Source organism: Caenorhabditis remanei, chromosome X, assembly GCF_010183535.1.
Source record: "Caenorhabditis remanei strain PX506 chromosome X, whole genome shotgun sequence".
Classification (NCBI taxonomy): domain Eukaryota; kingdom Metazoa; phylum Nematoda; class Chromadorea; order Rhabditida; family Rhabditidae; genus Caenorhabditis; species Caenorhabditis remanei.
Genome location: NC_071333.1, coordinates 18886964 through 18910942, shown reverse-complemented (window position 1 = coordinate 18910942; position 23979 = coordinate 18886964). Strand labels below are relative to the sequence as shown.

The following is a 23979-nucleotide window of genomic DNA, read 5'->3' as shown; positions in this document are numbered from 1 at the left end:
TGACCACAGACGAAATTGAGAAATTACCAGAGTTATACACTCAAACAAAACACTATTTTAAACAAATCGGTATGAACATCCGGGAGTTTAGTGTCAACTGCCCAGAAAATTTCATTAACCCTGAAGATAGAACAACAAATCATGAAAACATTAAGATTCTAGGTTATAACTATTACCTAGAAAGCGATATTATGCAAGTAAGAAAACCTTCCTTTGAATATAACGTAAACAAAATTCCGAGAATGAATAAACGCAAAATAGTAAGCGAAATTGCAACTATTTTTGATCCTTTACAATACTTTGCACCTTTATACCTCGAAGGTAAATTGATTATCAGCAGCATTGCTGACCACAACATAAAATGGACAGACATTGTCAATGAAGGAACCGTCTTAAAAATGATAGAATACCGCAAGAAAATTAACAACTCATCGTTGAAATTTAGACGTCATATCGACTACCGAAAGGAAGAGCCAGTCGGAATAGCGATATTCACAGATGCATCCGAAACAACATATGGTGCATGCGTGTACCTCAAAACAAAAAAGGAAGGAGAAGAAGGTCAGTTTAATACCCACCTCCTTATTGCAAAACAAAGAATCGCACCAAAAATAAAAACTTTAACTATACCTAGACTTGAATTATTAGGAATTCTGATAGGTGTAAGACTCTTGAAATATGTTCTAAATCAAATAAAGATTACAGTCAATGCAATTGAAATATTTTCGGATTCATCTATAGCTTTAGCTCAGATTAAAAACCATTCCACTCCAAAAGGAGAAAAACAACCAGTCTTTGTAGAAAATAGAACTAGAGAGATTTGGACAACTCTACAAGACATAAAAAGTAAAAATTCGACAATCGAAATTTCATTGTCTCACGTTCCTACTGATCAAAACCCCGCAGACCACATAACACGTGGATCGAATTCCGAAATAGAACTAAAAGAAACAAATTGGTTCAACGGACCATCATGGCTAGCTAATAAGAATCATCCCGAGTACCCTAGTACTAAACCAGACAATAAATTGATCGTCCCAGTAATTACTGAAAGTTACGTAACACTAGTTACTAAAACAGAACCAAATTTGAAAGAGAAAGAAAACGAAATCATAAATTTAGAAAAATTCAATAATTTTGACAAATCCAAAAGGATAGCTGCTTACATACTGAGATTTCTCAAGAATAGAATCTATAACAAACTTAAACCTGAGAATCAAACACTATTAGGTCTAAACATCCCTGAAATTGAGGCTAATAAATCCATCATGAGTAGCCAATTAATGCTAGAAGAACTTCACATTTCTGAAAAACTTTTGATAAGAAATAACCAAAAATTGTTCAAAATTTTACCTAATGAAAAAGAAAATAAGTTCGTAACTAAACCTTTCGGAAAAATCAAATCTGATAAAATTGTCTACCAACACTTTCGAGCACATAACCTCCCATTGAAACCTGTTATTCATACTAAGTCTGAACTAGCAAGAATAATAATTCGTAAAATCCATAAGGATACTTTACATGCAGGACCAGCTACGACTTTAGGAGCCATTCTAGAAAAGTACGCTGGAAATCGTTGGAAAATTGCAGTTAAAAAAGAGTTGAAAAAGTGTTCACTCTGTAGAAAGAATAACAATCATAGTTTTCGTGATGCTCCCCCAGGAAAAATCCCAGAACGTCGTACTACGGAATGTAGACCATTCCAACATGTAGGAGTAGACTTTATGGGACCCATAAAAACTCAAAGAAGAAATTCTACTGAAATTGAAAAATCTCACATTGCACTTTTTACTTGCGCAACAACTAGACTTATTCATTTAGAATTAGTCCGAGATTTAACTACTGATGAATTCCTATTAGCACTATCTAGATTTATGAGTCGTAGAGGATATCCCGATACGATTACTTCCGATAACGCAGCAACTTTCAAACTGACTGCTGAAATCCTAGATAAATGTTCAACGAAAGATAACGATTTTCTCGTTGAACTAGCTATTGCTAAACTGGAAAATAGGAAAAGTCAAGAAGAAAATAAGAAAATTAGCACTCTTGATAAAGAAATGTCTAGTAAAGGAATTAAATGGTATTTTAATACTGCATTATCTCCATGGCAAGGAGGATTCTTTGAACGGCTAGTAGGACTGACAAAAAAGTCACTGAAACACGCTTTAGGCGATGAAGAATTCAGGACTAAAGACCTAGAAACTATTATGATTCAATGCGAAAGTTTAGTAAATAGAAGACCAATAACTTACATTGATGAAGATAATGAAGACTGGAAAGTCCTAAGACCTATTGATATTGTTACTCCAGGACTTTGTTTTCCTTATTTTGATGAAGATAAACTAAGAGACGAGTACTCCGAGTATTCATCCATTTACCGGCAAGTCAGCCAACACGTTAAAAGATTTTGGCAAGTCTTTCATAGAGACTATTTACAGCAAAACAAAAACTTCCAAACCATCTCTCAGCAAAATAGAGCCTTTTCTAATTTAGTGAAACCTATAATAGGAGAAGTTGTACTTCTGAAAGAGGAAAATACTAATCGTAAAACATGGAAAACCGGAATAATTACTGAACTTATAAAAGGTAGAGATGGCGAAATTAGATCAGTACGTGTAAGAACTACGACCAAGAAAAAGAGTCGTAATATTCAATCCAATAAAGCAGGAAAAACAATAGAAGTAACAAGACCATTACAGCTTGTTATCCCATTAGAAATCCGTCCAACCACGGATAAAGTCAAACCAGAACTACCAGAATTAGTAAAACAAAAAGAAGATAGACCTGAACAGTCAATAGCTAGTTTCCTGACACGTAACATAAACAAAACTATGGTTGAAGAACCAAATGAAAACGTTACTGAAAAGCAAGTTAAAATTAAAACCAAATTGGTGAATAATTGCAGAATGTCGATAAAAAAGAACTCTCCAATGAGTTTTTGGAAATACCCATCAATGATTTTGACACTATGCTTACTGGCTACAGCCTCAGCAACCCCAGCAGAAGACCCATTCGCAAAAGTACCAGGAATAGTACCTCACCAAACCACGCCAACACAGCCAAATTCAACAACGGAAACCACGCCGCTTACCAGCCCTACTACACCAAAACGAAAGAAAACCACAACTGAAACCCCAACTACAACAGTCTCAACTACAGTACGTACAACTATCTCTACGGCACAGCCAACAACAACGACAACGATAACAACTCGGACTTCAACAACAACCATTCGAACGACAACTACAAAAAAACCAAAACCGCCAAGTAAAACGGTAACGACAATTACAACCGGAAGAGTCACCGAACCAACCACAACCCAAACAACAACAAATCAACCCACGACTACGGCCACATCATTTGACCAAAACTTGAGAGGAGATTTTCATCCTGCACTAAGCAACGTTGTGGATAAACAATTTGATAAACCTGAAGGTCAAAAGAGATCTGCCGAAAACGTCACCAAACCCACACCGGGCCAAAATGCAAAACAACTTCCGCCATTTTTCTTTTATGTATTTTTATTGTATCACATTATCTTCCCCAGTTCCTTGAAACTTTTTATGTAATTTTCTTAAAAGCATTCCCCAAGTTTCCCCATTTTTTCAATTCCCTTTCTTCCCCAGTCAGCTGTTTTTCCCTTCCACTCTTTCTTGCTCTATCTCTTATCACACAATCATTGCCGCCCGGGAGTGTCGCGCCCAGCGGACGCGATTTATAATTGTTCCATAATTATTCTATAATTGTTGCATCATTTTTTCCATCTTCAACCACTTTCACTTTCCTCCGAATCGTGCCCTCCCTTCCATCTATTGAAGTAATTATCCTCCCACCTACTCAAGCGAAACCTTCTCGTTTCGCCTCAATTGCTTTCCCGCATCGGCACGTCAATTACCTTCTTATGGTTTTTTGAGGATGAAGGATGGCCTTGGCAACGCAACAATTTGGCAACAATTAGGCACCGGTCTTCTTGACTATAAATACTCTTGTATTCTGTACTTTGGTATGATTTAGCGCTTCCCTGAAGCAAAGAGTTCCCCCGTCCAAAACTCCCTCTTCTACCTTTCCCCATCGCATTCTTCCCCCTTTTTCACCCCATTTTATTCTACTACATTTTATTCTTCCTAATAAACAACAAATACCACTGAACCCTTATACACCGATTTACCGGAGACTCTAGAGAATCTAGGGGTCCCGACAGTTTTGAAATAACAAATATAGACTGGCTGGTCAAACACATTCATAAATATAGACAGGCAATATGGATGAACATGTGAAATATGGAGTCTGGGAAAATAAGAATAGTCTTTGGTTGTGGTTTTTTTTGGATGAGACTGTTTGTGTGTAAAACGCGCTCCGTTGCACAAAGGTTGGCACGGTGAAAAAAGACAAGGTTCAGTTCCAAATTCAAATTTTATATTTATTTGTACTATTTTTCAATAAAAACCGCGTAACGTGAATTGATAAAAAAATCAAATCTTTTGCTGCGGATCTTACGCCTCGCACTGCTGTGAAATACATTTGAACTTATGATTAGTCATTTTTGAGGTTTATAGAAGTTTATAAATTAAAAAATGACCTCATGATTGGCAGTTTTGTTATTCTTATGTATGCCATTTTGTTATCTGCTCATTGTTTCATTAACTTCCCCTGTGGTCATTGAAAGCGGTCATACCGCATTCAACTAACATTAAAAATAGCAGTGCTCATTCATTCACACGCTTGCTTCAGAAAGTTATAGCAAATTGATAACAAACAGTTTCAAGTTTTGACTGTCTTGCACTTTACAGTAATTGATTGCATCATAAATTTTGTTTCTGGGCTGAACTCTGCTGAATAGTGCGTGGACAGTACAAATCGTCTTAGCACTGAAAATTTATATTTAATATACATACCCTGTAGCATGGACCAACTGAAAATACATCTGAACACCTTGTGAATTTCATTTCTCAAAATTCAACAAACCTGCAACTATTCATTGTTCACACACACATGCATTCATACATATATAACAATTCGTCTCTGTTTCTATTTAACTTTCCCTTCATCCCAATCAAGCCGTGCCCTTTTGCTTTCCTTTCCCGCTGCCCTCTCTTCATTCCCTCATTATTTTATTTAAACAGCTCTATATTTCCAGTTTGAAAACGAGAAAACGAACAACTCGGTTAGATTTCACTTCAAAACGATAATCTTTGATTCTTTTTTTTCCAAATTCGTGCTGTTTGTTGCCCAGTCTCGTATTGTATTATCCAACTTGTTTTTGAATGTGAGATTCGATCGAAATTTATGAAAAAAGTTCGTTCATTTGAAAACCACCCCAAAAAAAGAGAAAAAACACACACAGAATTTTTTTTTCAAACTGAAGGTATAGGCGCCCTGCCTCGGCAAAACGCTTCTCCATATTTTCTTTTCGCCGGCGCTCATAAAAATGTAAGATGTTCCTTTCTCAACTGTCTTTCTTTTATACATTTCATCGTTCTTTTTGCACCACAACAAAGATTTCTTCATTGTGATTTTCATCGATTTTATCACTGAATTTTTGAACATGGACGATGCAGTCAGTTTTATGACAAGTTACCAAAAGTTACTGTACAAGATAATTAATAGTTAATTGTAGATGTTTTGGTGTATCTTCCTTTTCACACTTACTTGACCGTTCTAAGTTGACAAGGGAAGTATTTAGAGACGCGGCCTTCAAACGATCTATAAATTCGGTTATAGGTCTTTTGACTACGAAGAGTCCATTTCTGTCATCAAGACTGCCTAAATGTCTCTGACAGCCGAGTTATGAGCAAAGTCAAAAGTACCTACAACAATTATGAAATTGTTCCTCTCTTTTTCTCCACTCACTCTTACCTTTTTGTCAATTTTCCCACACAATTTCGTTTTTAGATCACATTTTAACACATACTGCCAAATATCGGTTTCAATTCAAAAAACTTATTCGAATCAATCACATATGGTAAATCATCCATTATTCTGAATGTCTACAAAACTCCAAGACGTTCAACATGCCTACTCAATTGCCGGATTCCTTCATATGAAACAACTCGGAGGTGGTAAGTATCGTAGACCATAATAATAGCATAAATAACATCTGACTGTGGTGTTTCACTAACATTCTGTATTTCGCATTTCATATTCTATTTTCGGGGTGCAAAAACTGAATAGAATAGTTGATATATAAAAAATGTAATAAAACATGTTTACAAAAGCTTTCGCATTCAGCTTTGGCATTATGGAGACCACGCCGACGATTTTATTTTGCGATTGACGAGATTGTGGAGGAGCTTGTTTATCATAAGTCTGAAGTTGAGTTCTGTGCGCATCGAGAGCCGCTGGGAACGTTCCCGATTGCCAGTTCGGTGATTACCTTGGATGAAAACAACCATTTAGTGTTTATACTACAGTAAGTTTTCTGTTTTAATATTGTATCTATATATTCTTTTTCCTTGCATACATACTCAATTAATTTACTAGAGAAGGAAATAGAGTCAGTTTAGAGATATTGCACGTAACTTTTATTGTTGGAAAGTTGAAAAATCGCTGATGTCAAATATAGGTAGTTTTAATTTCTGCCCTCGAGGAAAGTATTCGAGAAAAACAAGGTCAAAACTCGGTAAAACAGAAAATTGTTAAATATCTCACGAGTCAAGAATCTAATAATTTGATATTTTTCAGAACTTTGACCAAGTTTTTCTCAAATACTAGGCCTCGGGGACGCCAAAAATTAAATAAATAAATATATATATATATATATAACGCATTCTCTGTAAGACTCGAGCATGGCATCAAAGGGTGTGGGCCTAGGACCTGTATGCATGGTACATCTTAGATATTGCAGTCAAACATACTATTGGTCATTAGTAACCCATACAAAAATTTTTGAGCTCGGGCTCCGGGTTACGGTAGTACTGTAGGTGCTCAAAGAGCAAAAAATTTTTTTTTTGTTTTTGACCGTAGAACGCTATAATTTTTGGAATGAAATGAGTATTGTTAGTGTAGTATTTTCTCGAAATTTTAAAACGTGAAAATAATTTTTGACCAAGATATAACAAAATTAGTCCATTTTTTCTGAAATTTTGGGAAAAACTGTAATTTTTATGGAACAAATAGGTAATACCTTTTTACCACTCTATGTTTACATGGAGCAACAATGTTTTAGCTTTATTTTAAAGATAAAAATTTCAAAAAAATCCTATACTGTTTTTTGAAAAATTTCGATATCTGACTATGAAAAAAACTTTTTTTGAGATAACTCAAAAATTGTTTCAGAATCGAACTGTTCATACTTTTTTAAGTGTTTTTTGTACTGACACTTTATTTCCAACTCTTTAACATCATTGAGAAAAATGCACTTCTATGTATGAATTTTCGCTAAATTTTCAACTTTTTTCAAAAGTTGATTTTTGAAATAATAATAATGAGTACCTTTTTACCACACTAGTTTTACATTACACAACAACACTTCAACTTCATTTGGAAATTAAAATTTTAGAAAAAAATCGATACATATTGTCTGAAAAATTTTGATGTCTGAAACTGAAAAAAATTTTTTTTGAGATAGCTTCAAAATTCCTTTAGAATCAAATTGCTCGCTAATTTTGGAGCATTTTTTGTATTGACCTTTTATTTCTAATTGTTTCTCATCATTAAAAAAAATCCAATATTCCTTCAATTCAACCATTTTAAGAACATAGTCAGTTTCAGGCTCAAATTTGACGTATTTCGTGGTAACGCAGTTATTTTTTTTTAATAGTTTTTTTAGTTCATAAATATTAAAATCCTTTCTTTTTTGACAAGAAACTATTTCTAGTTTTCACAAAAAATGTTGCTGAAAATTTTTTTGGTAGTGAATGCTTTTTGATGCTTAAAAACTTTGAACTTAAATCCTTTCAATTAAGCAAGGATTTTAATATTTATGAACTAAAAAAACTATTTAGAAAAAAAAAAACTGCGTTACACGAAATACGTCAAATTTGAGCTTGAAACTGACTATGTTCTTAAAATGGTTGAATTGAAGGAATATTGGATTTTTTATAATGATGAGAAACAATTGGAAATAAAAGGTCAATACAAAAAATGCTCCAAAATTAGCGAGCAATTTGATTCTAAAGGAATTTTGAAGCTATCTCAAAAAAAATTTTTTTCAGTTTCAGACATCAAAATTTTTCAGACAATATGTATCGATTTTTTTCTAAAATTTTAATTTCCAAATGAAGTTGAAGTGTTGTTGTGTAATGTAAAACTAGTGTGGTAAAAAGGTATTCATTATTATTATTTCAAAAATCAACTTTTGAAAAAAGTTGAAAATTTGGCGAAAATTCATACATAGAAGTGCATTTTTCTCAATGATGTTAAAGAGTTGGAAATAAAGTGTCAGTACAAAAAACACTTAAAAAAATATGAACAGTTCGATTCTGAAACAATTTTTGAGTTATCTCAAAAAAAGTTTTTTTCATAGTCAGATATCGAAATTTTTCAAAAAACAGTATAGGATTTTTTTGAAATTTTTATCTTTAAAATAAAGCTAAAACATTGTTGCTCCATGTAAACATAGAGTGGTAAAAAGGTATTACCTATTTGTTCCATAAAAATTACAGTTTTTCCCAAAATTTCAGAAAAAATGGATTAATTTTGTTATATCTTGGTCAAAAATTATTTTCATGCTTTAAAATTTTGAGAAAATACTACACTAACAATACTCATTTCATTCCAAAAATTATAGCGTTCTACGGTCAAAAACAAAAAAAATTGTTTTTTGCTCTTTGAGCACCTACAGTACTACCGTAACCCGGAGCCCGAACTCAAATTTTTGCATATAGGTTACTAATGACCAATAGTATCTGTTTTTATAAAAATCTTGCCCTAGGGCACACGTTGCTCGAGTCTTACAAAGAATGCGTTATATATATATATTTGAAATCAGCGTTTTCTCAGCTTTCCAATCATAAAAATCATGATGCATATCTTTTCTTTAGATAGTTTAATGACTATACGTGAAAAGCTTGTGGACTGTCATGTGGTCTGAACGGTTGTTCTTTGCAGTACAGCCTAGCGTGGGAAGGATTCAGTTCGTAACCAGCACGTAACATTTCAAAATTTCAAAATTTTCGCGAATTCCAAATCTCCAAATCTCCAAATTGCGCAATATACCTCTGGCCATATGACTGACTGTTCATTGCGGGGCGGCAAATAATGAAACAAAGGGAACAAAGAAAAAATGTTGTCCCGCGTGGTAGTAGAGTATCCACACTCACGTACAATAAGAATCATGCTGAATAAATAAAAAACAAATTGCGTAGCATTTCAGCACCTCTGGCAGAAGCATCGAGTTCGAGGCGGATAACGAGGAGTCGTGTCGTGCTTGGTTGAACACTTTTTGTAATCGGTATTCTGAAGCCGAGAGAGCAAAGTATCAAATGATGACCCATCGGAAAGTAAAACGAGCTTCTAGTTTACCGGTAAGTTAATCAAGAATCTACCGTATCCCTTTCTCAAATATTTCTTATCCGGTGTGGAGTATCTTATTCATTTTTGATGCTTGTATAACTTTGCAGGACCAAGAGTCAACTCCGGCCGCAACAGATCGCCATATACCATTCAGAAAACGTAAACCCTGAGAACTTTTCATCTTCTCCTCAAACCACTTCTTTTGCAGACTCTGTGCCTGCTCGAAACTTGGTGACAACTCGAAATTTCATCATGCCTCCACCAGATATAGCGGTTCGTATTCACCAATCTCATTTCTATTGTATCATTTCATGTTTTTTCCAGGAAGGCTATTTGCCAGACGAGGAAATGGACGATTGGGTGACTCACTGGCTTACAAATGAGAAATTTCACAATTTCGCTTCTTGTACGGATATGACTACACCAACCTCCACGAATCATAGCAAAGTTGACACCTGCAGTGAGAGTGAAAGGCATGAAAACTATTTGTATTGTTATGTTATAATAAATTGTGAGTTTAGAGCTGAAAGTGAAGAATTGGATTTGCTTCGTGAAGTTACGAATAATCAGAAGAAGAAAATTGAAGAGATGAAACACGAAATGAATGCGATGACAATGCATATGGAGCAAATGAGGTGAGTAAAATATTATGCGTTCGGGGGGAATCGAACCCCCGTCGAATGCTTGGAAGGCATCCATGCTGACCATTACACCACGAACGCGCATATCTTGTGATAGGATAGCAATCAAGATAAGATAATGTCTTTAGCTGTGTCTAGTATTTCTTGTTATCTGACTTTCACTTTCTTGTCGTAAAAGATAAGCAAAGCGGTTCTAACAATTCTACAGAAAAAACACAATTTGAGTATCAGATGTTTTTATTTAAGTAAAAATAGTAGTAATAAATATGAAATCGCACTTATTTGCCCCACGGACAATCAGACCCTAGACAAGGTCCCGGGTAGAATCCATTGTGTCGGTTTCCAATCAAAAAGTTTCCATTGTTGTCATAATGCCAGCCACTGGTTTGGAATGAAGGGTACAGCAGTTGAGCGTTCGCACTGGACATCAAAATAGTAAAGAATATTAAGAGTAGGAAGGATTTCATTTTGCTTGAAAGGTTTGATAAGGTTCCTTGTAAACATTCACGCTTTTATAGTTTCTTGGGTTGGTTGTAAATTTATTTTTTTCAAGAATTTTGTCATCATCATGATTTTGAACATCATCCAAATAGGTCATGAGTATAAACAGAATCATCACATACTAAACTTCTATCATCACTAAGGAAACTGAAACGTCATTTGTAGCCGAATGACTACAAACCGACTACTATCACGTTATCAAGTGGTGTTCGTTGCTTTGCAGTTGTTGTTTGAAACTGGGTAATTAGTTTGACCATTAATGGTTCGAAACGCAGTTTGGTCAGATTGACATCAGCTGACATACATAACAGAACCGTTAATCTGCAGGTTTTTTTGAAAAACATTGAAATTGGTTTTTGTTAGTCTGGGGATTTGGAACGTACAATGCATAGAACAAAACACGATTTTTTTCAGAAAACGAGCGGATACTGTACCAGGAGCAGATCGGGAGACTTTATCAGCACAGAACAAGTTTCTGAACTCTGAGATCCTCCGTATGAGTGCGAAATGTGAAATTTTGTCGATGCAGAGTAATGGGAGTAGCAAGTATGTGTCGGAAATTGTCTAACAGTTTTCATTAGGATAAAGGTCTTGCAGAGAGAATAAGAGACTGGCTGAGGAATTGCAGTTGCTTCGTTGCGACTATGTATATGCCATCCAGTCAACTATCAGAATTCCGTTACATGATAACTCAGCTATGGATGTGATGTCGGTAAAATTGTTAGGAGGAGAAACGGTAAAGCTCTCTCTCATGTCTGTTTTAATTCTAAAAAACTTGATATTTAGCATAAATCCCGTCTCATCCAACTAATGGCGGAAGCTCGCCAACATGACCCTAGTCTTCCAACTCTTCAAAGCTTGCTTCAAGGAATTTATGTGGATTCTTTTGGTTTTCGAATAAATTTCAAGGAAGAACCAAATGCACTTCACTACATGGCAACTAAACTCAATCATTTTTACTTGTGCCGGTCAAAGTCTGCCATTGAACATAAACATAACTGGAAACGGTTTTTGGAAGAAAATGATTTTATTGACCTCACTGTTAGTCACTGTAGTTAAGTTTAATTTGACTATCTCAGTTATTTTAGCCCGAAACCAAAGTGATGTGTCGGAAAGGGATCCCCAACTCATTGAGAGCTACAGTATGGAGAATACTGATCAACCAGCAAGTGGAAGACTTAAAAAATGTATATGGAAAGTATTACTATCGGAATCTGTGCAACATTCAAGGAGGGGAAGATGAAAAAACAGTGAGAAATTAATAATTTAAATTTAAATTTATTAAATCTATGACAAACAAGACTCATGGCATTTACAGTACTCTGACGTTCACCAAAAGCAAATAAATCTGGACTTGCTGCGAACAATGCCAAACAATGTGCATTTCATGAGTGCAAACAGCAAAGGGGTGAGAGTTGATACGGTGTTTACTCGGTTTTTCTGAAAAATGGCAGTGTAGAGCATTTAATGTTTCAGGTAACCCAACTTCTGCAAGTGCTCCACGCGTTTTGCCTTCACAACTCCCAAATCGGTTATTGCCAAGGAATGAACTTCCTTGCTGCCACTGCACTTCTATTTGTTGGTCCAGAAGACGCATTCTGGTTTTTGATTGCCATCACCGAGCGATACTTTGATAAAACATACTTTGATAGCAACTTGACCGGTGCTCAAGCTGATCAAGAAGTTCTCAAAGGGTTACTCGAGGCGCAGCACCCAAAAATAATGATGCATTTGAGAAGTTTGGACATCGATGTGGCGTCTTTTACTCTGAATTGGTTTATTGCACTGTTTTTTGATTCGGTACCTTTTAATGTGAGTAGAAAAGCTACCGGCGTCAAAGGAGATTTAAACATTTAATGTTTTCAGACATTGTTAAGAATCTGGGACTGTTTTTTGTTAGAGGGACCAATAGTGCTTTTTCGTTTTGCAATTGTGCTCATCGGAAAGCATGAGGAAGAAATAATTAGTAGAACTGATACAATTGGGATAATGAGAGTATCAAAAGCAGCAACTAAACTGGCTTATGATGAGGAAGCGATTGTAAATGTGAGCTAACGAAGAAAAATTTTTAAGAAAAACGGATAACTTTTCAGATGGCATTCCACATCCCGAATCTACCAACTAGAGTTGAATTAAAGAGTATGCAAATTCAATATGTCAATTTGTTAGCAGAGAAACTGGAAAAGAAGACAAAACGTGCCAATGATTTTGTGGTAAGTACAGTAATCAATTTAGTGAGTACAGTATTCAATTTAATAAGTACAGTAATGAATTCAGTGAGTGGAGTAGTCAATTCAGGGAGTACAGTTATCAGTTTAGTGGATACACTAATTAGTCTAGTAAATACAGTAATCAATTTTGCTCCACTTTTTTCAGAAGAGCATTGCAAACAACTTGTCCAATGAGAAACTCATCTCCAATATTTTCATTGACACGTTTACTCCTAACACAGGTACACTTTTTCTGACAGCAATTCAAAAAACATATTTTTAAAGGTTTCATTGTGTCTGGACACCACTTGATGGGAAAGATTGCTGGAATCAGAGTGGTCAAGGATAAGGCGATCATGAAAGATATTGATGTGGAGGTAACATACACAATTATTAACCTAAACCACATTTTTTGATTTCTTACAGTTTGATTGTCGTGTGATGTCAATCTGTATGGTTCGAAAAGATATGGCTTATGTTAGTCTGATATCCGGATACCTCATAGCTGCCCATGTCAGTACTGATAATGAATGGAGTATCTTATGGGAGCTGAAACTTCCTGACGTTGCAACATTCCTAATCCACCGAGAGAACACGCTCTTTGCCGGACTGGCTAACGGTATCCTGACAGTGTTCGAAAACGCTGGAGAGCGCTGGCCTACCAGTGTCCAAATGTGGCACATGCCACTTAGTTCCTCTCCCTTAACGAATGCTGCAGTTCATGACGATACTCTAGTTGTGGCTACAGCTTGTAAACTTATCACATTGGATGCACAGTCTCTCACTAATTTGTCTACAACTCATGTGGCATCGTCGAATGTTGGTTCAGGAGTTATTTACTTTGATAAGGTAATTAATATCTCTGTTTTTTTCTCATTTGAGAATTCAGATCACTTGTATGACCGAATCAACATTTGGTATATTTTTAACAACCGACCACTCAACACTGATTCAATTATGGCAAGACACTACCTGCAATCTTCTTTACGATATATCATTCGACCACAAAACAAGGTTAGTCAACCTGTCAAAATGAATTATTTTTCGTAATAGAAAATTATTTCGATCTTGCAGAAAACCATCTTTGTCAGAGACAGAAAACAGTAGTTATGTAGAGTCAATGCTATTCAATGACGGTATCCTTTGGTTGGGCACTTCCGACGGTTACATTTTTATCTACAATGTAGAGAATGAGAGTGGAAAGGAGGAAGTACGATATAAGCTGAAACGGTTTGCTGGTGAGAAGCGACCAAGCCGAAGAGGGTCATCAGCAAGATCCCAACGTCTTGGTTCCCTACCAGAGGACTCAGATGAAAGCGATGATAGCATTCCACAGTTTTGCGCTGAAAAACGGGCTAGTCGGGTTAGCATCAGCATTGATAGAGAGACTCAACAGTATAGTGGTAAGACTTGAGGATTAGAAAGACGTTGTTCAATTTTTATTTGTTGTATTCCAGTAGCATCATTCCAACAAAATTCTGATGAACAAGACTTCGCGGGAAGCTCTTCCAGTCGACTGAATAGTACTTCGTCCAAAACAATGCGTTATCCAATGAAGAAGGGATTCAGTGCAGACTCGGCGGTATCAGTTTTTAGTTCAGAACCAAATGAACTAATAGAGAAATGTGACGAGAACTTGTTGAATGTAAAGAAAGAAAAAGATTCGCCAAGGTTCCGTGACAATAGGTTTAGTTTTTGCTGATCATTGAAAACAATGTGATAGTTGTTATTTTAGATTCTTCAGTTCTACCAATTCTAGCTGCACGTCAATGGAATACGATGACACATTTGAGCTGTACTCTGATGAAGAACGATCGAGAAGACGGGTGGCAATCACACCACACAGAAAGTCTAGTGAGTGGCATGAGCACTCTGTTTTATAATTTTGTGTTTTTAGTTGTGCCCAAGCAGTTGAACCTGCACCGCAAGGACTTAACCTTTGATGATCCTTACATCGTACCAGTTCCAGGTAATACATGACTTTTCTAAGAAAAAAAACTATGTTCTTATTACATTTTGGTTTTATGATCTGTTTTCAGAAAGTGCTGATAAAGAAACATCGAACGATGTGGAGGACAGTGCAGTGTATGGCCTCATTATGTTGTATTATCAGTAAAAACGACTTTTTGCAGGGTGTCAAGCGTCAAGTTGTCACTGTTCATGAAGTTGAAAATATCGGAGACATCTGTCAGAAAGATAATTTGTAGCGGGTGAGTAGAGTTCAGGAAGGAAGGGAGAAAGTACGAAGAACAGAAAAAGTAGGATGGATGAGTGGCGCGGTTTTTGATACATACCAGGGGACATGATCTTTGAAAATAAAAACTAATCTCCTTTGACACCAAGAGTAAGCATTTTCAGAGAGCATCACATTCTGACATGCTCTGGAGAGTTTGGTGCTGACGAAGCTGTCCTACTGTGGAGAAAAGATTTGACTACAGTAAGCCTACAGAAATTGTAGCTCTCTCCCAACCCTTTTTTTTAGAACCTCTGGATAAACGACCCCGTAACTCATGAAAACCAAATGTCTACCAAAACATCTTCATCTACTCCCGCATCTAGCCGTTCCCTCTCTTTTCGCTCGAAATGAGCTCAAATTGATAAATTGTACATATCTCTTCTTGTTTTTTATAACAGTGTATTTATTTTTTCAAAAATAAACTAAAAATGACAGGTTAATAGACAAGCGAATGTTGTAGGTGGAAAGAGAGATAGATAGAGAGTCCCAGTATCCAATATATCACGTGTGAAAAAACAAAAGAAAAGTTACGCGGCAATCAGGTAGTACACCAGAGCAACAATGATAGCAAGAAGGGCAAAGTAGATGATGTTGTCCGCTTGCAATGATTCTCTGAAAATTATAGAATAGAACATTTGACCTCTTAACATATTCTTAGCAACTCACCCTCCTCTTTGCTTATTGTCTTGGTCGGTGCTCGCTTTCCAGGTCTTCTTGTCATATGAATAGGTTCTTCTCTCTTCCTGAAAAAAACGTATATTTTAAAAGGTTTTTGAGCAATAAGATACCTCAACAACTTCTCCAATAAGATATTCCTCCTTCATGTGTCTAGCATCAGTAGAGTGTCCAACATCCTCGAAAGCCTCGGTTCCATCACTTCCAGCCTGCTCGAGAAGAACCTCACAACCTCCCGGATGCTGAAAATTTGATTTTAGTTAATTGTTCACTTTCTTATTTTGTGTGTCACAATTTCCCCCAACCACCGCACTAGAAAAAACAACACAGTCATAGTATTTGTGACAAAACCGTGGTTTATGTTTGTTTCGGCCACGAGGTTTTGGGGACAGAAATCAGATTTTTTACTCGATTTGATTTCATAATATACCTACCTCATCCAAGAATTTGGTGACGTCGAACACTTTGTTTCCAATCACAATCCATGCGGATTTGTTTGTGTTGTGATCAGCAATTTCCTTAAGGGTGATTTGCTTGAGATCGGCCATTCTGAAAAGAAATTAAGATTGCACAACGTTACTACAAAAAAATAGATGAAAAGATGGAGAATACGAAAAATTGAGTCAATTTTGTATTAGTCAAAAACACAAAGGCAAAAGACAGAAGACAGCAACTGTGTCAAGGATGAAAAAGAAGGAGACGAAAAAAAATGAGATAGAAAAACAGAAAAAAGAGGCGCTGAGAAAAATGGGGGAAAACGAAAAACGAGCGACAATGTGAACAAACAAGTAATATCGGTGGGCAGAGAAGAAATGAAGGAGAATTGGAGGAGGAAGAGAGAAGTGAGCGGGGGGAAAGGTGGAGTACTGGAGAAGAAAGACAAATTGGTTGAGACATAGAGAGAGACCACACTATACTCTAACTTGATGTCATGACAACAACATGTGGACCTGGAGCACGTAATGAGCTCTGGGGTGTATGCGACATTGTGTAGGCATCAATAAAGCAGACTTGCAAAATATCGGTCGGCCCGGGGTCAAAAACGTTCAACATTTTTCGAAATTATCATCAAAAATAGGCGAAAATCCTAAGCTTTGGTTTTTATCGATATTCAAAACCATAGTCGAAAATTCGACTTTTTTGCAAAACAATCGAAAATAATTCAAAATAATTCAAAATTTCAAATATGACTCAAGCCGACCGGGCCGGGCCGGTGAAAATTCTCAAATCGGCCCAGCCCGTCGCGTTGTAAGTGGTCAAGAGCGTCTCACCTTATGAAAACGACAAAAATGTTTCCCGTCTCAATTTCTAGAAGGTATCTAAAAGGTACTAACAAGTAAGTCGTCACGTCTATAACAGAAAATAACGAATAAAGAGAAGATAAAGATCGGAATGACCTAAATGAGTAAGAACCGCATAGAAAGGTGAGGGTGCATATATCCCGAGATGAAAGAAACAGATAGAAACGCGACAGCCGGATTAAATATAGGCTACGCAGAAACATGTAACCACTCACCTTCTCAACGGGTCATGACGATGAATGAAAATGAATGGAAATGAAAAATGGTCAGAGTACGACTTTTATACGTGCCCTCTCTATACTCTGCACACCTCACCGCATGTTTGCCCAATAATGTGGTCAAGTCTAGCTGAAGAACAATAATCTGTGGTTTGTAGTCTTTGAAGAACACACGTAGCCAATGTGAGTGGTGATCAAAGGTGGTGCCCAGTGGTATTTGATAAGGAACTGATTATAGGGATTGCGTTTTTTGTAGAGACAAAAACAGACAGAGTAGTTTGTTGGTCATGTTGACTACAGTTTGGAATGAGTGTAGGGGTTAGAGGAAATGTGAGTTAGGCCAAAATAGTCTTCAGGTTTATACATTTGATGTCATCAGGGGACCAAACCATAATGTTTTTTTATTGAACTACTATGTCAACTATTTTCTCTGAAAAAACCGAACAAAAATTGTGAAAAAAATTTATTCGAGCTTTTAATGAAAAACAATACAAGAAAAATGTATGATACTCAAAAATGGTTTAAAAAAAGAAAAATTGATAAACCATCGATATTTAAGCAGTGTTCACGAATTCGAAAGGCGAGATTCTTGGGTTTTTGATGTCCATGGTCAACAATTCTTTCACCATTTCCTCAAGACACAAATTTCTTGCCAACTCGGAGAAGTTCAACTCTTCCTCTGCATTTTTTCGAAGTTCCAATCTCATCTTTGAAACTGCTTCAGTGTCTTTTTTCTCAATTTTCTTCAAGACTTTGAATGCGTCTGCTGGGAGACACTCCATCAAATTTCCGCCGTTTTCGATTCGAAAAACTACTTGAAGTAGTAAAATGATTCGATCCATTTTTCGTTTTTGTTGCATTTTCAACAGCAAGACGGTGGCTTGGTTTTTTAAGGCATGGATGAGTTTGATCATGTCGAAATACTCGTTAGCACTGTTTTGGAACATTCCCTGAAAAAATTATTTTGTTTTTTTAATCAATTTCTAGACTTAAAACAGATCACTTTCTGAAATTGTAATTCCATATTTAAACTCACCCCAAGGAAGTGAGTCCGTTTAACATTCCGGCACAAGCCATCTGCGTGCATATCTGCATTTGAGCAGTATAAACAGTTCTGGTTCCTGAGTTCGAGAGGTTCATCATTGACGAGATGGAGAAAGTTTTTCTCCAGAATGTCATCTCTAGCAATCACTTCTTCCTCGAGGAAAAATACATTCATCTGGAATTGATTCCACATATCAAAACTAGATAAACGTTTCTTGAAGGATAAAATGCATAAAAATAATTAAAAAGAACATACCATGAGATGAGGAATCTTGGTACCAGCAGCGCAGCACTCCAAGTGTTCCAAGAAGGAGTTTTTCTTGACTTCGGTATTACAAACGCCACATTCCATATTCTCATCAAGTTCAGTAGGTTCAGTGTGGTGGCTCAAGAGGAGTTCGGGCAACTTGGTTGGTTCTGGCGTCATGTTAAACACGAAGGTGGTGGATTGAGCGGTATCTGTAAAAAACATAAAATGGAAGCTGATCTTTCAGAAATATTGAGTTCAAAACATGTAAGTTATCGAAAAATGGAAAGATTAGTCTTTCAGAGACGGATTAGGCGTTTTTCTCACTTTCAGCTATTATAGATAATGAGAGGTGATTAGTCTCAAAAAAAAGATTATAAGAAAAAAAATCGAATTCCCTAATCAGATTATCTGGAACACATTGAGGAATAAAATATACAATTGTTTGCTACTCGATCATTCAACTTTTGGTAAAAATGTAGTAAATAACGTTGACGTTCAAGAAAATACACAAAACGTTACCAAAAGACATCACGTGCCGTTCTACTCGAAAAAACTATTCTAGAAGTAATTATCACCAAACGACTGAAAACAGAATTTCTTCGTTAATTGAATCTTAATTAACAAAAACCACACCTATCGAAACAATAGATTTTATGGATTTATTTAATAGTGGAAACCAATTGGTTTCCATTTTCCTACCGGTTTTCTAATAATTACTTAATCAGGTCATTTCCACACCAATTGTCTGAAAACACTCTGATAATCACTCTCGTAATTAGTTTGAAAACCAATTACTAGTCTAACCAACTAGAGAAGGACAAAGTCTCAAAACATGAAAAAGCTTTAAAAAAAATTTAGTGAGTGAGCAGATATCAGTTGAAGGAAAGCGAAAAATAACACGTCTGGACTTTTGCATTTATACTTTTCTGATAAGAAGAAGGGGAACAAAATTCATGGTTGTGGTCTCCGCCTCAATCAGTCCATGGGAAAAAAGGTTATGACGGAAAGTGATTTCGCTTTATCAGGATGGAGGAGACAACGACCAACAACAACTCTAATGTACTTCGAATCCGGAAAATTCTAACAATCACGACTAGAATCTTCTAGGGGAATCGTTTCAGATCACGATTCTTTAAATTTGTATCTGAATTGCGTGGGGATTGGTATTTACGCTTACACAGAATTGTACTCATGAGATAATCACACGTAGTAACCCAGAAATAGATATGTCGTCACCTAGGTGGATTAACGTATTCTGGACATTTGATGTATCCTGTCCATTCTCTTAAATCCAATACAAGTAATTTTTCCAGTTTTTGATTTTATCACCTTAGTAAGTACAGTAACCCAATATCATGTCACCAGTATGTCACCTTAAAACAGATCAGACCACTTCAATTTCTATATACTTCCTCCCAATTATTATTATTCTATACAGCGAGCCCCACTCGTTGTTTCCTTATCACAGACGTTTTTTTTAAACAATTAACTCAAGAATCGTATAGTGATAAGAAATAAAACAAGCCAAAGGTTCCTTCAAATGATGCAATATGGGCACGTGAACGGGACACCATTCTAGTCACAAGATGGCAGAATCAGAAAAACTATTTTGGATAACGAAATTTGAATTTTTCAGCCTGGCAATTCCCATATCAGTAGATGTACATCCAGACTATTACCAAACTTGCTCATTAGTGTTGTCAGGGATTGGGCATCCGATTTCATTAGATTTGTTGGCATGAGAATCAAAAACATAGCTTACATTTTTTTGTCTGTCTGTAGTGTTGAAAAATTAAAAGCTTAGTTTTGCAATTGCTTCATATCCTTTCGTTGATTTATGTTGAAAATGATTAACTTTCAGAGTGTGTCATGGTACAACTGATTGTCCCACAGAGTGAAAAAACTTGTGATTTATACAGATCAAAAGTGGAGCTCCATTTTTGTAGTTGACACTTTATTTGTACTGGCAATTCGCAGAGAGTTATTTTCATTTTAAGTGGACAGCTCAAAAATGTTATTGGATGAAAAAAAATGAAGAGAACGTGAAAATACATGTTGAATGTGTCAAAATCGTTCATGACAGAGCTACAGTAACCCATTTCTAGTCATGAAAACTGAGAAAAAGCATTCCTAACTGTTCTCCATCCAGAACAACAAAAAAAAAATAATCTTATTTGTATTAATAATCTTATTTGTATTAAAATCTTATTTGTATTAATAATCTTATTTGTATTAAAATCTTATTTGTATTAATAATCTTATTTGTATTAAACCCAAGTGCTCTGACTTTTTTTCCCACACCATTCCCATCTGGAATGCCATTACCTCCCAAAGCTCATATTTTCTCTCCCCTTCCGAGTTCAATACCCTAATCTCATCTAGTATCACACGCTATTAGAGCTTATTCTTACTCTGTACTCCCAAACCACCTTTCCCCGCATTACCACATTGCTCAATTCTTAATGCCTTCTTTTATTCCCCTCATACCGGTCATTATTTTTTTTTGTTGCCCCACTTCTCTCACTTTAACCCACCCTTTGAATGGTCTCGTGAGGGACACATTCTCAGCCTCCCGCCCCATATATTGATAATTTTTTATAAGAATAAAAATACAAATACAAAAGCTGTCAACTACAACAGAAATGAAGAGCACGTGTGGAATGTGTTTTGTCATCTTCGATAGGTCGGGTATGATTTCAAACGATGTTTCTTTTTTCTCAAGAATGCGGATATAAATAAAGTCAACAGCTTGAAATAAGTGTAGCAGTTAGTAGAAAGATAAGTTAGTCTTTAAAAATTTGCTTTTTATTTTGAACTTTTCATCAAAATACGAGTAATCGATCTAAATCAAATTTATTCAAACATTTTACTGTAAAAATTACTATTAAATTTAAAAAACAATACAAAAAAGAGGTAAGAATCTCAAAAAGGTTTTACACTAGGAACGCGTTGGAAAGAAACCAAAAACATAAATCTGTCAAGCTACATTTACAAATTGAAGTGGAGTCTGTCGAGGATTCATCGTGTCGACAGCGAGCAATACGGTTATGAACGTAGTTTTTTCTGCTTGCCTTTTGTTTTTGTAGAACTCCAACAGCCTCTCGGTCTCCACTCCAAGTTTGGCTCTAAACGTACGAAGATTTCGAGTATGCTTTGCTTTGAGTTGTCTCAACGGTTTGAGAATCGAATCTGGTAGTTGTTTCAACGATTCTCGGTTAGATGGATCGACACCATAAATTCTGAGTCCGTTCTTCTTCTCTTCCAGCTCTCGTTTCTGTTTCAGCCAGAGCATCATTATTTTTGCTTTCTTGAAGTTTGCTTGGTACCTTTTGACAATCTCCAGATAGTCATAATCAGTCTTTTCGAAGATAGCCTGAAAAATATTTTTGAAATCAGAAAAAGTGATTTTCAGAAAAAAAAACAGTTTAACTGTTGCTTAAAAATTTACCATCATATAATCTGCTCTTCTCATTTCAAAACAGTTTTTCCATCCTTTGTGGCTGTACCGATGTTTGCAATGGTAACATTTTCCAAGAGGGAGTTCGACGGGGTCGTCCACATACAAGATTCCAAAATAGTTTCTGATCGAGTTTTCCATCTTCCTAATTTTACTTTGAAGTTGGAACGCCAGGTTCTGGAATAAAGTGAATTTAAGAAAACTTAATCACTTAGTGATCTCAAGAAACATACCACAAGATTGGCTATGTTAGTACCACTGGCGCAATGTAGAAGATGTTGCACATACTCTCCTTTCACAATCTCATCTGTACAAACGCCGCATGTGTAGAGCTCTACAATTCGAGCAGGAGGTGGGGCAGGATTACCAATGACTGGTTCGAAAACAGGAGCTGGATCCGGTGGCATCAGTGCAAAATTGGTGGTTTTCGGGATGATGGGAGTCTGTAAAATTTCTTCTATGAAAGGTAATAGGTCTCAAAAGAGAAGATAAAACATTTTGGATAGTCGATTCTCTTAGACAGCCCCCCTATCACGTAGTGGCTGAAAGTAAAACTTCTTGAGAAGTCAGAGAGAGAATACGAAACCACACCCCACATTTACTAATGTAAAAGATTTTATGATCCAATTCAGAAGTGAAATTCAGGTACTCTGATAAACACTCAATTTATTAATTTGAAAACCAATTACTAGTCTATCTCCCAACTAGAGAAGGACAAAGTGTCAAAACATGAAAAGGCAAAAGAAGAAGTTGGTGAGCTCATATCAGTTGAAAGAGTGCGATAAATAACACGTCTGGACTCTTGCTTTTATACTTTTCTGATAAGAAGAATGGGAACAAAATTCGGGGTCTCGAAAGAATTGTAGTCTCCGCCTCAATGAGAAAAAATTTACGACCGAAAATGAATTCGTTTTATCAGGATGGAGGGGACAACGACCAACAATATGTCCATGGAGAAGTGAATGTGGAGAACCCGGAAAAAGAAATTTGCTTCATTTTAGTTATCTGAATCACAAAAAGAGTACTTCCAGCATGAAGGTGACAAAAATCAATAACATTTTCGGGTTAAAGACAATGTGCAGAACCCAACCATGTGGAATATCCGGTATCTTCATGATGTTCACTCTGAATAGCAATCAAGAGACGGCCAGACAATTAGAATGAATGCTTCACTTTATTGCAGATCTGAAAATATAACTGTAAATGGGAATTATTGTATGTTATTATGAATTCAAAATCACAAATCCGTCACCTACCCTATATTCGTTTCTACTCTTTTCGATCCTTTTTCATCAAAATTAATACAGTAACCAGACACTATTTTACCAAATTCTCTTTTCCCCACAAATCAGACCATTCTATTTTCCGTACACTTCCCCCTTGTTATCATCCAGTCCGACCAAACATTGGGCCATTTTTCCATACAACGAGTTCCAATTGTTTTATTACTATTTTTTTCTACTTATCACACTTTTTTAAACAATTAACTCAAGAATTGTATAGTTATAAGAACTAAAACAAGCCGAAAGTTTCTTCAGATGATGCAATTTGTGCATGTGAACGGCACATCTGGGGAATCAAGATCAGTCGGAATAGTAATCAACAGACGAACAGACAATTGAACCAAAAAAGGATTTTTGCTGCTGAACTTTATTGCATATCTGAAAAAAGCTGTAAATGCGAGTTATTGCTTGTTATAATGAATTCAAAGCCACCAACCTCTCCTATATTTTTTCTACAGCTTTTTACCCTTTTAAATCAAAATTAATACAGTAACCCAACATTGTTGTACCATGTTCTTTTTTCCCAACAAATCAGGCCATTCCTATATACTTTCCTCTTGTTATCATCATCCAGTCTGACCAAACAATGTGCCATTGACGTAATACCTATTTTTTCAATACAACGAGCCCTACACCTTTATCACTTATCACAGACTTTTTTTAAAAGCAATTAACTCAAAAAAGTGTGAGATGATAAGATACGAAAC

The 23979-nt window shown here is 36.0% G+C and overlaps 4 protein-coding genes across 4 annotated transcripts; 1 reads left to right on the top strand and 3 right to left on the bottom strand.

Annotated features, from left to right (window-relative positions):
- Nucleotides 1-5986: 5986 nt before the first annotated feature.
- GCK72_025814 (uncharacterized protein) lies at nucleotides 5987-15395 on the top strand (the record flags this gene model as incomplete). The annotated part of the gene is made up of 26 exons (XM_053736495.1): nucleotides 5987-6062; nucleotides 6232-6412; nucleotides 9317-9467; nucleotides 9564-9615; nucleotides 9665-9729; nucleotides 9781-10091; nucleotides 11013-11144; nucleotides 11196-11334; nucleotides 11385-11639; nucleotides 11687-11848; nucleotides 11917-12006; nucleotides 12075-12410; nucleotides 12465-12644; nucleotides 12692-12811; nucleotides 12975-13050; nucleotides 13094-13185; nucleotides 13235-13627; nucleotides 13698-13822; nucleotides 13883-14211; nucleotides 14266-14479; nucleotides 14544-14662; nucleotides 14706-14777; nucleotides 14848-14893; nucleotides 14941-15018; nucleotides 15167-15245; nucleotides 15291-15395. 26 exons carry the CDS (start codon nucleotides 5987-5989, stop codon nucleotides 15393-15395), a joined length of 3978 nt encoding a protein of 1325 aa, XP_053580061.1.
- A 176-nt stretch (nucleotides 15396-15571) lies between these two features.
- GCK72_025813 (uncharacterized protein) lies at nucleotides 15572-16267 on the bottom strand (the record flags this gene model as incomplete). Its single annotated transcript, XM_053736494.1, has 4 exons — nucleotides 15572-15656; nucleotides 15711-15787; nucleotides 15833-15961; nucleotides 16154-16267. The coding sequence occupies 4 exons, from the start codon at nucleotides 16265-16267 to the stop codon at nucleotides 15572-15574; spliced, it is 405 nt and encodes a 134-aa protein (XP_053580060.1).
- A 1525-nt stretch (nucleotides 16268-17792) lies between these two features.
- On the bottom strand, nucleotides 17793-18709 carry GCK72_025812 (uncharacterized protein; the record flags this gene model as incomplete). Its single annotated transcript, XM_003105617.2, has 3 exons — nucleotides 17793-18188; nucleotides 18275-18457; nucleotides 18539-18709. 3 exons carry the CDS (start codon nucleotides 18707-18709, stop codon nucleotides 17793-17795), a joined length of 750 nt encoding a protein of 249 aa, XP_003105665.2.
- Nucleotides 18710-21509: 2800 nt separating this feature from the next.
- On the bottom strand, nucleotides 21510-22396 carry GCK72_025811 (uncharacterized protein; the record flags this gene model as incomplete). Its single annotated transcript, XM_003105522.2, has 3 exons — nucleotides 21510-21905; nucleotides 21981-22166; nucleotides 22223-22396. 3 exons carry the CDS (start codon nucleotides 22394-22396, stop codon nucleotides 21510-21512), a joined length of 756 nt encoding a protein of 251 aa, XP_003105570.2.
- Between the last annotated feature and the right edge of the window lie 1583 nt (nucleotides 22397-23979).